At 36.0% G+C, this 14620-nt stretch overlaps 1 protein-coding gene across 1 annotated transcript in view; it reads left to right on the top strand.

Moving 5' to 3' along the window:
- The first annotated feature begins 866 nt into the window (after positions 1-866).
- LOC111869163 (fatty acid synthase) overlaps positions 867-14620 on the top strand; it is a 135383-nt gene continuing 121629 nt past the window's right edge. Inside the window, exons 1-2 of the mRNA XM_023860434.2 lie at positions 867-1437; positions 3656-3845. Of these exons, the coding sequence (XP_023716202.1) occupies positions 3680-3845 (166 nt within the window). The 5' untranslated portion in view covers positions 867-1437; positions 3656-3679. The remainder of the gene's footprint in view (positions 1438-3655; positions 3846-14620) is intronic.

Genomic DNA, 14620 nt, shown 5'->3' with positions numbered 1-14620 from the left:
TATCAGTGAGGTTTCTTCTTTGTTTTTCCACCACATATCTTTATGAAACTGCATTTTTTGCCATCGCTGTGCTTAAAGCAAAACAGAGGAACTGCCTGCAACTTTCTGACTGTCTCTGTTTGGCTCTCACTTCAGTTCATACCAGAATTAATAAGCTAATGGATGGAAAACAGAAACAGAAGTCTCACTAGCCTAACTAAAGCCTTCCAAACTCAGTTGTGATAAAAGAAACTAAGTTTAACTTTCCAATAACTTATAATTGTTGTGTTAAAGTGCTGTGTCTTTAAAATCAAAATATTAATTAGTGTTGGAAGTAGTGTTTAGAATTGAGAGATTCATACATTTTTATTTATCAAATTACATACTTTACATATACAATTATTTGGCATGTGTATGTTATAATAAGAGTTTCGCCAGCAAGTTGACATCCTTCTGCTTCTTCCCCTACTCATCTAACTTCTATGGTGAGTTACAGTGCAAAAATATTTTTCTCGCTATCATTTTTTTCAAACCAACATCATTAAACTCAATTTAATAATACAATAATAAATTTTACGCTGAATAACATAAGTTTTTGGTGATCAGCATGGGATATTTCAATGAAAACTAGCACAAATTAATTTAATGGTGTTGGTCTGAGGAAACTACAAAATGCTCCAAGATTTCATTAGTCCAGTGATTGATAATTAATTTAAATGTAATTTTATGTTTGTCAACATGCCACACCATATACATAAGTGTACTAATACTCTTTATGATTATGCTACAATTAACTACTAATATTACGTTAGTTTAATGCATGAACTTTAACAAAACTGGAAAGGTATTTACGAGTAAATTTGTTGGGACTGGGCCCTCATCTTATAAAAAAAAACTTACTGGGCCGCGGTCTCATAGAAGTTGAGAACCACTGCACTATAGGAACTAGAATTACTGTCATGTTACAGCTGTGTTGTAGTAGTACACAGTATGTATTTTCTTTATGTAGCTAGTTGCACAACTGACTGGTAATCAAAATCATAAATTAAGAATTGTCATCGGAAATGAACTGCTGTGTAGTCTGGAGAAAGTTATCCGACTTTTCAGGGAAACATATTCTGCCTTCCATTATTAAACATTCCTTTTCTACTTTTCCATCTTTTCTGACATTGAGGACACATTATATAACTGATGTGTCATCAATTATTATGAAGCTTTACAATCACCTCCATATTTACATTACACATGTCATGCTTACAGTAGGTTTATATATTCATAAAGGTCAGTTTTGCAATAGAAATCATGGGAACATTTTCTCTAATAAAAACACAGCCCTACTGCTGGGTCTCTTAATTTTGCATGCATATTTGGAAGGCACACCAGCACTTCTGCAAGTCCATAATTTGTCGATTAGAGATAATCAGAGCTTATAGAGGTACTGTTATACAGCTGGATCAGGTATGGTGCTCACTGTTGCTTTTGGTTGCTTTCAAACATTAACATGCTTCCATAAATATGTTACATCCCATGGATGTAAAGTTAGTTAAGAATGACTGTAAGGTATAGAATTGGTCATAAAATCACCAAGTACATTTGTACAGTAGAACAAGTTTTCGCATAAAAATAAAAGAAAAAGAATGTAGAAAAAATGACAGATGGTTCATAAAAGGTATTGAGACTCTTCAGGTAGATTCAGTTATGTGAATCTATACATTTCACTAGTGCTACTTTAAATTGTGACTTTTCATTCATAGGAATTTTGATACTAGATGGTAGATTGCTAAAAATTTTGATGTGAGCATAACACTTTTCTGAAAACATGAGAGGTCTCTGAAATGGTGCTTGATGCTTTTGTTAACACTGTGCAGTTGAATTAGTCTGAAAATTTTCTTGGTTATACAATTGATTCGAGTTTGAGGTAGCATATTTGGTGATAATAATGAATGTTGTTGTGAGCCTCACCATATATTGTAGTGATTTAGACTTGGTCCAGAATTCTTTAATATGCCACCAGACTTCAAGGCTTCACATAGCGAAGACAGTAAACGTCATAAACAAACCTTCATGAGAACATCAAATAGCTCCAACTAATCTTGTTAAGCATGTCTATGAAATTGTTCTTAATAGCTTTAATGGATAGGTTGAAACTTAGTAAAGTGTATATCTTTTACATGACAAAGATCTACAAAAACATTTCCCACTGAAATTTGAAGTCATGTCCATGAGCCATATATAACTTTTAATTTTATAGTACTGTTGAAATGACTGATAGTATTAGGGTTACTTATATACCAGTCGATCGTATTATTTTGTTCATGGACAAGATTGAAAATAACAGAAGGCACTTATGGGTAGAATCTGTTCTGAAGTTTTCATGAACTTCATTGAGATTTGAATTCAAGCAGTCTGGTATGTTATAGTAATCCATATCTAGTGTCCTTTTTGGCTGGTCAGTTGTTTTCAGATTACTCACATGAATTACTGAACTGTTGTATATGAATATCTTCTGGATGCCTTGCAAATCTATATGAACTTTTTCACCTCGCGATGAAGTCTAACTACACATCTTATATCCACATCCACATTTACACTACACAAACAACATGTTAAAACAAAACACTGGTTTCTCATTCATGACAAACTGCATACTATTATACAGTGGACTGTAACAGGTTTGTACATGTTGTCACTTGCCAGTGGTACCTTTAGATAGTGTAATTTTGCAGGGTTCATGAACCTGATCAGAATGTGTGTTCCTTTCTTCATGATGGGGTGATGATGGCTTTAAAACTTGTTGTCAAACATATCTGCAGCTGCTTCCATTCACTCTCAGCTTTTACCAGTGTAAAATGCTTAAAGACTCATTATATTGTCAGATGTATTTTTTCTCAAAAAGTCATCTTCAGTATGCATTTCTGTATGCACTATTTCAGGTTCTCACAACAGGGACTGTAAGGATAACTAGCTTCTGTGTTGAGATTGTGTGTAGCCTGGTAGATGTCCACTTGCAGTTTACTTGCTGGGCTTTTTAATTCGCATAGTGGGGGTAGGGTCCAGTTGGGTCCACTCGGCACGGCGACCCACTGATTGGCCTATTGTACCTGCCCCAGGTGATTATGCTGATGGAGAATTTGGTGGAATGAAGATTGGCAGGGGAAACTGAAGTACTCGGAGAAAACCTATCCCAGCGCCATTTTGTCCACCACAAATCCCACTTGACCAGCCTCGGATTTGAACCCAGGCCATCGTGGTGGGAAGCCAGTGACTAACTGCTTGAGCTGTGGTGCAGCCCAACTACTTACCAGCTTACTCTTTGGCTCTAAAAATGAAAGTACATAATACATTCCTCCAAATTGTCAGTAACCTTCTGCCACAATGCAAGGTATCAACAGTGTCATAAATCAGTTGAAATATGCACTGAAGGTAGCTGTCCAATTTGGCAAACACCTGTAAAACACAGTCATATAGTGTACACAAGTGTTGTTTGAATGAATAGTGCAGAATTTAGTTTCATCTGGCATTATTTTTCTCAAGAATCCTCATAATGGTCCATAAATCACTGATATTATTAAAGTGGGCCTACCACAAATTTTGAAATTTTGCAATCTTTTGTGTGAACAGATTACATATTCAAGTTTAAGCGGTCTTCATAATGTAACCACAATTATTCTTGCAGTGAAATATACAAGTGCTACCAGCAATGACTACCGTAAATAATGCAAGTCTGCAGTCTACACCTCAGGAAGATATTGTCATTTCAGGAATAGCAGGCTGTTTTCCTGAATCAGAAAATGTGTATCAGTTACAAGAAAATCTGTTTAACAAAGTGAACATGGTGAAACAAGGCAACCAGCGCTGGAAATTCGGTCAGTAATTTTCATGACAGAATATTCATGATTCTTATACTATTTAACATTTAATAAGTGTGATTGTGTGTGGTAAAAATAAACAGATTTTAGCAACTTAGGATTTAGCAAGAAGATGGACTTAAATTCTTCAGTTTTCTGTATCTATTTATGAAAATGTCCACATGTTAATATAAAAATGTTACAGTGCAACAAAATCCAATTTTCAAAACCTAACAGCACAGCAGGTACTGCTATCATTTCTTAAAGCGTTGCATATTTTACTATTAAAAACTACTGGAAGAGCTACAGAAGTAATGAAATGTGAGGTATATAAATAAACAACTTCTGTAGTAGGAAGTTCTCTCACTTACAGAAGCAGCTGCCAACCTGGGTCATTTTTTCCTAGAAACATAATGCAGTATGCTTCAGTCTAGTCTTTGTTTACATGATATCTTTTCCTGACTTCCCAAACCAGCTGATCACCTAATAGAAGTGTCTGTATTAGCTCATGAATAATTCATTGCTTGGAATTTATCCATTGAAACACACTGAAGCTAAGAAGACCTGTGCACACAATCAGAAATGTTCTCTTCGTAACATGGTTTGGTATATGCAAGATTTAAGGTTTTCATGGCGGTGACTATGAAGAAAGCAGTCTTCTGGGATGTGGTGCCATGTAGATATTGTGTTAACCGATGTTTTGTAGGAACATCGATTTTAACACTATCTACATGGCGCCACATCCCAGAAGACTGGTTTCTTCGTGGTTTGGTATAGTTTGAAACAAATAAACATAGATTCTTCAGTCTTCACAATAGCAACATTATTTATTTTAAGAAACGGAACAGTTCTCCATTTAATCAGCCTATCCTAACCTCAAATCGTTATTCTCAGTTAATTAACCTACAAGATCCAATAGTAAATTTAAACAATGCAATAGTAGCCAATGAACTGGGATTCCTGCATGACATACAGGAGAAGATTGTTAAACTGAACTTATTAATGTGGAGGCAAACTGTGGTCATCACATTCCTATTATACTTAACAGAAAAATCTATTCTAAAGCAGTTAATTTGTCAGTGAACCGTGCCATCAAAAGGAACACTAGATTAGTAAATGGGGTTTCAGTGAATAACTTTCCATTGACTGGAAACCTTTGGTTGCAAACACCAAATAAAAATAAATCCAGGGTAGTAATTTGAAGTGACAGTCATTTAAAAGGATGCACTGAGAGAATAAATAATTATTTTAATAAGTTTAGAACAACTGGTTGGATCAAACCAGGAGCATTAGCAGAGGAAATATGAGACAAACTAACAGTGGACTTGATGAATTTGAAGAAACATGATGTAATTGTGTTCAGTGCTGGTGCTAATGATGTATATAGGAATGATCCTAATGAGGCTTTAATGGAAATTATTATTTTTATACAGAACAATGGTAATACAAATATAATGATACTTGGTATTCCATATAGACATGATTTGGTTGAGTATCATGTGTAAATAAAGCAATTTAGGTATTTAATTATAAAGTAAAGAAAGTAGCTAATATTTTTAATTATGTCACTAATGGAGTGTAATTATAGTTGGGAGTACTTCACTAAACACGGTATGCATCCTAATAGAAGAGGTATGAATGAATGTATAAGGGGTGGGCCTTCTTGGCCCGTGCACCGTGACCACAGTGATCTGTTGTGCCTTATAGAAGAGGTAAGGGCCTAGTTTCTAAACAACTGGCCTCTGAAGTTTGGAAATTATCTGCAACAATAGAAATACATCCAATTAGTTAGGGATAGAAAGAGGTACAGGAACAAGTAGTATTAGGCTGTGGTCTAGTGCATGAAACAAGGAAGGTGGATAATGATTGTCTTATGAAAGAATTGAAAATTCTACCAGATATGCTAGCTTTTGAAGATAAATATGTAGTACACTATCCTGTAGGTGAACCAAAAACTGATCTTCGCTGTCACTGTTACTTCTTCTAATTCATTGAATTGTGGACAGTCATTGAAGATAATAATGCTGACATGCCATTTAAATCAAAAAGTCTAAGGAAAGCTCCATTTACAAGAAGTGGTGTTCTTTTATGGTAATAGCAAAATCAGTAAACCCAGGCAGTGTATCAACCTCCAGATTTTTTCTCAAAATATTAGAGGTTTAGGTAATAAAATTGATGAATTAATTATTAATTGGGTAAGTGATGTGACTCATAGACTTTGCCTGTAGGAGCATCATTTATCAATGGAAATTACTCAGACCATAATTATTGATAATTATAACTTGGATGCATTCTACTACAGGAAATACGCTAAATGTGACAGTGTATGTATATTTATTCACGACTCTTTATCAATTTATAAATATAGACTTAGGTAGTCATTGTATTGAACAGGTCTTTGAGGTATGTGCAGTAAGACTGAGTCATAGTCCTCTAGTCTTACCGGTCTGTCAGTATACAGATCCCCATCAGGAAATTTTGATACCATTATTGTGAAACTAGAAGAAATATATACATATATATTACTTCAAAATCAGGTTAACTTGGTTATCTGTGGAGACTTCAATGTAAATTTCATGACAAATAACACAGAAATATAAAAATACCTCCATTTTAGGGCCATATAATTTAGACTACATTGTAGACTTTCCTACTCGCATTAACACCTACTCAGCATCATCAGTTGATAACATTTTTCTCGACAGAATTAGGAACAAAAATTTTATTATCGAACCATACTATAATGGATTATCTGTCCATGATGCTCTAATGCTCACACTTTGTAATCCCTCATATAAACTTAAATCTGGATTGGTTAGAATTGGTAGATATTATGACAATTCCTCCATAAGGGAATTTAAATTGAACGTAAGTTATGAAAACCGGGAAAATGTATTTGATTCGGGATGTGACAGTGATGTAAATGTAATATTTAAGAATTTCTTGAATACATACTTAAGAATATTTTATTCTAGTATTCCTTTACATAAATCCTTAGTCAAAGATACATCAAAAGGATTTCTTACTAAAGGTATAGTATTTTCATGTAGGCACAAAAGGGCCTATATTTGCTTAATAGGATGTCTAATAACACCCTCTTGAAATGCTATTATAAAAAATGTTGTAAAATTTTAACCAGCACTATTCAGTTAGCAAAGAAATTGTATTATAATACATTAATATCTCAATCATCAAATAAAACAAAAACATCCTGGAATGTTATCAAATCCTTAACTAATAAAACGATCTAATACTAAGGATGAATTTATGTTGAACATTGAAGAGAAAGTAACTAAATATCCTCAAAATTTGGCAGATACCTTTAATAATTACTTCTCTAAAATTGTGGATGAATCTGTTAGTAATATAATTAAACAAGACCACAATCAAATTAATCAACCTTCCTATTTGGAATACCTAGCACATGAATCTCACCAAACTTTTCTACCAATAAATTTCAAGCCTGTTACTGAAAAATAAATTTGTGAGATAAACAAAAGTTTGAAATGGAATAACTCTTGGGCTATGACGAAGTACCGTGTAGGATAGTAAAATTGAGTATGTCATTTATCTCATCTCCTTTGATTTATATGTCTAATAGGATGTTATTTACAGGCACGTTTAAATTTTTCTCAAGTTTTTCCGTTATTTAAAAAAAAAGGTAATAAAGTTGAAATATCTGCTTATAGACCGATATCCCTTTTAACATCTTCTTCTAAAATCTCTGAGAAAATTATTTATAATAGATTACTTCAACACACTGAAGGAAATAATATAATTGCCTCAGATCAATATGGATGCAAAAACAACAGTTCAACAGAATTGGCGATATTTAACTTAATAAATGAAATTTTATCACAAATTAATAAGAAATCAACAGTTTTTGGAATTTTCTGTGACCTAACTAAAGCTTTTGATACTGTAAATCATGACATCCTAATAACTAAATTGGAGTATTATGGCATAGTAGGTAGATTTTGTGAATCAATTAAATCTTATTTAAGTGATAGGTATCAAAGAGTAACAATTAAGTCATTGTTTCAGCTTGGGAATTGGTTAAACATGGAATACCCCAAGGTTAATTCTCAAACCCTTATTGATTTGTATTTTATATAAATGATCTACCTCAGGTAGTAAAAGGCAAAGCCTTACTGATACTTTCTGCAGATGATACTAGCTTTATAATATCAAATTCTGATTCAGTGAAGATGGACCAAGATGTTAAAGTAGTTCTGGAGATTGCACAGAAATGGTTTAACTCAAATAGAATGCTATTAAATTGTAATAAGACTAACTTAATGCAGTTCTTTCCAAACACTAGTCATCGGACTTTGAATACCACTGAATTCAGTACTTATAAAATTAACTCTACTAACTCCCTGAAATTTGTAGGTATTATCATAGAATCTCCATTAACATGGAAAGAACATATTGATTATATACATTCAAAGTTAAATTTGTTTGGCTACATGGTTCATTCCCTTAGACTTGTATTATGACTGAAAATCCTGAAACAGATCTACTTCTCCTATGTTCCTTCAGTGTTAAATTACGGTATCATGTTTTGGGGTAATTCGCCACACAGTAGATCTATTTTTATAACCCAGAGACGAATTGTAAGAATTATCATGTAAGTCAAAGCAAGGGATTCTTGTAGTTAAATGTTTAGTAAACTTGGAATTTTAACTCTTTACTCCCAATATATCTTTTCAACTCTTATGTTTGTTGTAAAGCATAAGGATTCATTCACAGTAAATACTTAATTACATAAAATAAATACCCACCAAAAATTGGACTTTCATGTTCCTTTAGTAAGTCTAACTAAAGTTTGAAAAGGAGTGTATTATACCGGTATTCAGTGCTTGAGGTAGAATGAAAACAGAACCAGGATGGTTTTCCCAAAAAAAGGTATTGTACATTGCATTTACTGCCAAAGAAATAACGGGATGCTTTTAAGCCATTTAGAAAAGAACCGGGATGCCATCCCACCGCATCCCGCCCCACCTCAAGCCCTGCCGATATTACGTTATTTAAATCTCTATCCCTCAATATGAAGCAAGTTGCATATTACATTAATAAATTTAAACATAAATTGAGAAAGTTTCTTATAGAAAACTCTTTTTATTCTGTTGAAGAGTATCTTGGTAGGAATAATAAATTGATCTTGGGGTATCCCAGTAATTATAGCTTTGTATTTTAATTTGCATTCATTAGTTACTTATATGTATTTTAATTGTTATTTGTCATATGTTAAGACAATCTTATGTAATATAGCAATGTAATCTACTGACAGTTCCTCTATCCAGTGGTTATGAACCTGAATGGATCGATAAATGATAATAAAATAAATAAGTAAATTTGTTGTCACTGATCATACATTGTGCACCCATTCATGAAAGTCTTTACTTAAGATTGTTCCACATTCAGCTGCAAGTAATGGGAAGAGATAGTCTTGCCTTGATTTCTATGTTTCCTGGGAAGTGCTATAGCTGTTTATTTCAGTTATGGTTAATTCGTTGTCACATCCAATACCTCAGAATAATTCACATTAAATGAGAGGAATGCCAGTGAATAATGAATTGAAAGAATATGTGAGGGGTGGCCCATAATAATCCAACCTATTGCACCATGACCTTCAATGATCTATTGTGCTTGAATTGGAAGAAAGTGGATAAAAAGTTATCATCTTATAATTATTCTCTAGCCTCATTTTCCTGCAAAGAGTGGGGGAAACTGAAGAAGCCTCAGTCATTACAGCCATATTCCATGATATCATTTTCTTATAACTTTCCCTATATGTTACGTTTATTCAGCCACAGGTGTATTTACCCACTGCAGGGGTTTTGCATATGGGTGAGAGGATGCAGCAAACTGTTTCTTATTGCAGAAATAAGCTGTTCCTGTATGTTCAGTAATCATGAATGTAATGTCATCTTGTATATTTTGAAGGGCCTTTGCCTAAATTATTCAGGTTGTAAGTGAGACATCCACAATAATTGGAGCAATTTTGAATGTGGAAGAGAGCTGCATCATTCACATTCCCTAGTGAAACTCACATGTCTTATTCTGTGTGCACTCACATAGCTTGTGTAATTTTATTACAGTTCCTTTTTGCATTTTGGGGATATCACATGTAAGCCACAATTACTGTACACAGACCCAAATTTTCTCTAGTAGCAAAATGTGGAGATGTTACTGAGGAAGTCCAAACTCTGTCTCAGCTTCTTAATTTCATAATCTGTAGGCATTGTGCCATGTTAAGTGGGTCCCTTTGCCACCACGGCATGGCACATCCTCAGGTTGCGGATGAAGGAGACACCCTCCAAGTATGGAGGGAAGCTGCGAATATATTGAATAAGCAGTTGCAGACAGCTAACAAGGGGTGGTCCTCCAGCTTGGGTGTTGGGCGTGGGGCTAACAACTTCTCATCGTAAAAAATAAGCCTGTTACGAAAATGAACACGAAGTCTCAGACCTGGATTGATCCCCTGGATAAACGACCTAGGCTAAAGAAAATGGGCATGAAATTCGGTACTTGGAGCATCAGAAGTATGTATAGGGCAGGTTCTCTCAGGGCAGTGGTGGAAGAAATCTTAAATTAATAAGTTAGATTTAGCGGGAGTACAGGAGGTCGGATGGGACGGAAGTGGCATCGAACCAGCAGGCGAATATACATTTTTGTATGGAAGGGGAATGAAAATCATGAATTTGGTACAGGTTTTTTCGTACATAAGAGAATCATATCAGCAGTTAAGAGGGTAGAGTTTGTTAGTGATAGGATAGCATATATAATTCTCTATTTCAGCATCCTGTTACAAATCTTTAATTAAACGTCCATGACAGTCCGTCAATAGTGCAGCAATTGTTTATTCACCATTTAACACATAACACAACATGTTTCTGCCATAGATGTTCATCTTCAGATGTCTTAATGCATCCAATCTGTTACACTGCGCGTTGCCATCCACTAGAAAAACAAATAATTAATTAAAATCCATTAAAATTTTTCCGTAAAAACCTATTCCACCTCATAAGGGTTGTCATCCACTTGTTTGGAGCTATGTGATTATTCCAGAAGGTTCATTTTTGCATATTGCAGATAGCAGTACGTAGCAAAACAATGGGCTAACAAACAAAAAAACAAGCTGCAAAAACGAACCAGGTGGGACTGAAATTAAATAACACATCAGCTGTTGGTCTATGTAAGGAGGTTGGTCTATAAGTAAACACAGAGAAACTAAGTATATGTTGCTGTCTCGTCACCAAAATTTAGGGCAAAATCATGACATAAAGATAGGAAACAGATGTCTTGGAAATGTGGCACAGTTCAGATATTTGGGAATGACGATTACAAATCAAAACATGATTGAGGAGGAAATTAAGAGGCGATTGAACTTGGGTAATACTTGCTACCATTCAGTCCAGAACCTTTTGTCTTCCCATCTGCTGTCCAAAAACATAAAAATTAGAATGTACAAAAATATAATTTTGCTTGTGGTTCTGTATGGGTGTGAAACTTGGTCTCTGACATTAAGGGAGGAACATAGACGGAGGATGTTTGACAACAGGGTGCTGAGGAGAATATTTGGTCTGAAGAGAGATGAAGTGACGGGAGGTTGAAGAAAAATGCATAATGAGGAGCTTCATAACTTGTACTGTTCTCCAAGTCTAATTAGAATGATCAAGTCAAGGAGGATGAGGTGGGCAGGACACGTAACACGAATGGGGAGACGAGGAATGCATATAGGATATTGGTGGGAAAGCCAGAAGGAAAGAGACCACTGGGAAGACAAAGGCGTAGGTGGGTGGACAATATTAAAATGGATCTCAGAGAGGATGGGATGGTGTGAATTGGATTGATCTGGCTCAAGATAGGGACCAGTGGAGAGCTCTTGTGAACATGGTAATGAACCTTTTGGTTCCATAAAATGCTGGGAAATTCTTGAGTAGCTGCAGAATTGACGGCTCCTCAAGAAGGGTTCAGCTCCATGAGTAAGTAAGTAGCCATTGTGCCTAATGGGTGTCCATTGTTTGCAAAGTAGAAAGGTTTCAGTGTGTGTACACCCCATGTATGTGTAAACATGAATCACAAGAATGAAATGATGGAATCTTAATTTATATTCCATACAGCAGTAGAAATTAAGCCATGATAGGGAGGAGTGAATTGATATTGTGGTGTGCTGCCTGAAAGCAGAATATCTGAGCGGACGTCCATTGATAGACAACAGCTGTTAGAACACGTTTCCGAGACAGTATATACAGAGACGTTCACTGCTGGAGAACGGCTGTTAAAACACGTATTCCCTTATCAGCGAGAGAGTCATTTGCATGACAGCAGTGAAACTGAACCCTTTGACAAGGTGTTCTCTATCCAACCCAAGTGTAGGATATAACAGTCCAGTTTCGACTAGTACAGAAGTGTGGAGGCGGGGCTGAATACCTCCACCATGACTGAGATGTACAAGATGACAAAAAGGGAAGTCTTAGATGTGAGACAGTAAAATATGGTCACGAGTCCCAAGGGACTTGGACCTGAGAAAGACTGCACTGGCAAGTGCCAGCAGCATATGCAAAAAACAGACCTGCTCTCTTATCAGAGAGGGCACCCCACAAAAACAAGACCGTAACTGTCAAACAGTAATAAATACCTGGTCATGAGACCTAGATGGGGCTCAACATCAAGACTTACTGACTGACTGACCATCAGTAGCAATGTAACTTTGACTTTGACCTTGACGCGCAGAAGCAGTCCAGCGGCAAGTGCCAGCAGCATATACAAAAGACAGACCTGTTCTCTTATCAGAGAGGGCACCCCACAAAAGCAAGGCTGTAACTGTCAAACAGTAATAAATATCTGGTCATGAGCCCCAGATTGGGCTCAACATCAAGACTTACTGACGGACTGACCATCAGTAGCAATGTAACTTTGACTTTGACCTTGACACGCAGAAGGAGTCCAGCTTCGACTATAGCAGAAGAGAGTCCAGCTTGAACTAGAGTAGAAAAAAGTCCAGCTTCAAAGAATGAAGAGCCAAGACACTTGACCAAGAATAACGATGCAAATATAAAACATTGAAGAACCAATGCAGAGAGATGGTGGACTAAGAATGTTGCTTTGTCTGAAAGAAAGGTTATGTAAGAATAATTGTAACAGTGAGTGTTAACAGTGGTTGTCCAATAAACATCTTTGTCTAATTCAAGACACATACAATTGTCACTGATTTACAGTACTTATAAGTAGCAAAAATTGGCTCCACATTTTGTGTGCCAGAATCAAGGGCTCTTTTGGTAATATCATGACTTATGCTCAGTTCACTGAGATTCATACAGTAAGCATCCTTTCTGTTGAAAGCTCTACGTTTGTGCTTAAGATATAGAGCAGCAAAATAGAAGGGTTAATATCCAACAGCAAGAAGTTATATTATAGTTAGCATTGTTACTATTCATGAAGAGGAAGCATTTGAGAAGGTGGCAAATTGCAATGAAAGGGTAAGTCTGAGAAACGGGGCTGCAGTCAATCCAGGATGGTCCAGAGGGCTGCCTTGGCACTTGTTTTTGAGACACTGATGTGAAACAAATGTTCTTATATCTTTCTGCTTAGTTTATGATCTGCAAGGTGGAAGAGCCAGAGTCTTTTACATGTTTGCAATTCTTGAGGTTCAGCTGTTCAGATTTGCATTTGGAAATCTAAAGCTATACTTGAGCAGAAAGAACAGCTTCATATCACAACTAATAAAAAGGCTGACCTGGTAATTTTGTTATTGGGTCTAGACCACTGCTGAAAAATATTTCCAAAAGAAATGCCAACTGAAAAGTCACATAAGGTAAAGAAATTATATTGATAGTCTTATATAATTGTACAGCCATATACTTCAAGCTTTGTGTAGAATAGATTTGTGGGGACATACCACATAGCACGCTCTTTCCACCGGTCTTTTAGACAACACTCACTCCTTACTGAATATCGCATTGCCGGACGTTTCATTCATATTTATACAAGCACGGACTGCAAATTTCTGCTCCTCATTTTCACTAGCCAATCAGCGTTCTGCTCCTCAAATGCAAGTTTCACTCTGCCCACTGAGCATGGAATAAAAGGCAGAGCCCAAAACTTGCAAGACCAGATCAGAGAGTCGTTCAAGAAATTTTTGTTGTGTACTTCATTAGATCGATTGTCTGTACCCGTTTGGGATTCATCGGTTTGCAGTGTGCGTGTACGTTGTTGATCCATCCATCAAAGTTATGAGATCAGATAGATTGTCTGTTTCAAACCCCTCAGGCTTGAAACTCGTTGATTTATTTGATAGGAGTGATTTCGAAATTTCAGCACCACAGTGCCCCACTCATTATTCCCCTGTGGGAAATGGTGACGTGCTAGATGTTGTGGTTCACAATAATATCAGAGTGTCAGATGTCATCGTCTCTGATATTTTGGACTCAGATCACCTACCAATAGTATTCCACATACTGGATCACGTTAAAATTAGGAATCTTTCGGAACCCATTGAAAAATGTACAGATTGGGAGCGGTTTCAAAGCCTCGCTTCTGAATTAATATCACCTAAACTAGAAATTAATTCGGGGGTAGAAGCCGATAAAGCGGCACGCGACTTTGCAGCCTCTATTGCTTCGGCATATAGGCTGTCGACAAGTAAAGTTACACTTTCGGACATAAACAACGATCTTCCTGGTCTAGATCGTTTGATAAAATATAAACAGAGGCTACGAAAACTGTGGCAAGAAACCAGGGATCCAGCGTGTAAAACGGCAGTCAATTGGGTCACCAAATCAATC

This window comes from Cryptotermes secundus, unplaced genomic scaffold, assembly GCF_002891405.2.
Source record: "Cryptotermes secundus unplaced genomic scaffold, Csec_1.0 scaffold1434, whole genome shotgun sequence".
Taxonomy (NCBI): domain Eukaryota; kingdom Metazoa; phylum Arthropoda; class Insecta; order Blattodea; family Kalotermitidae; genus Cryptotermes; species Cryptotermes secundus.
This window is presented reverse-complemented; position numbering and strand designations above follow the sequence as displayed.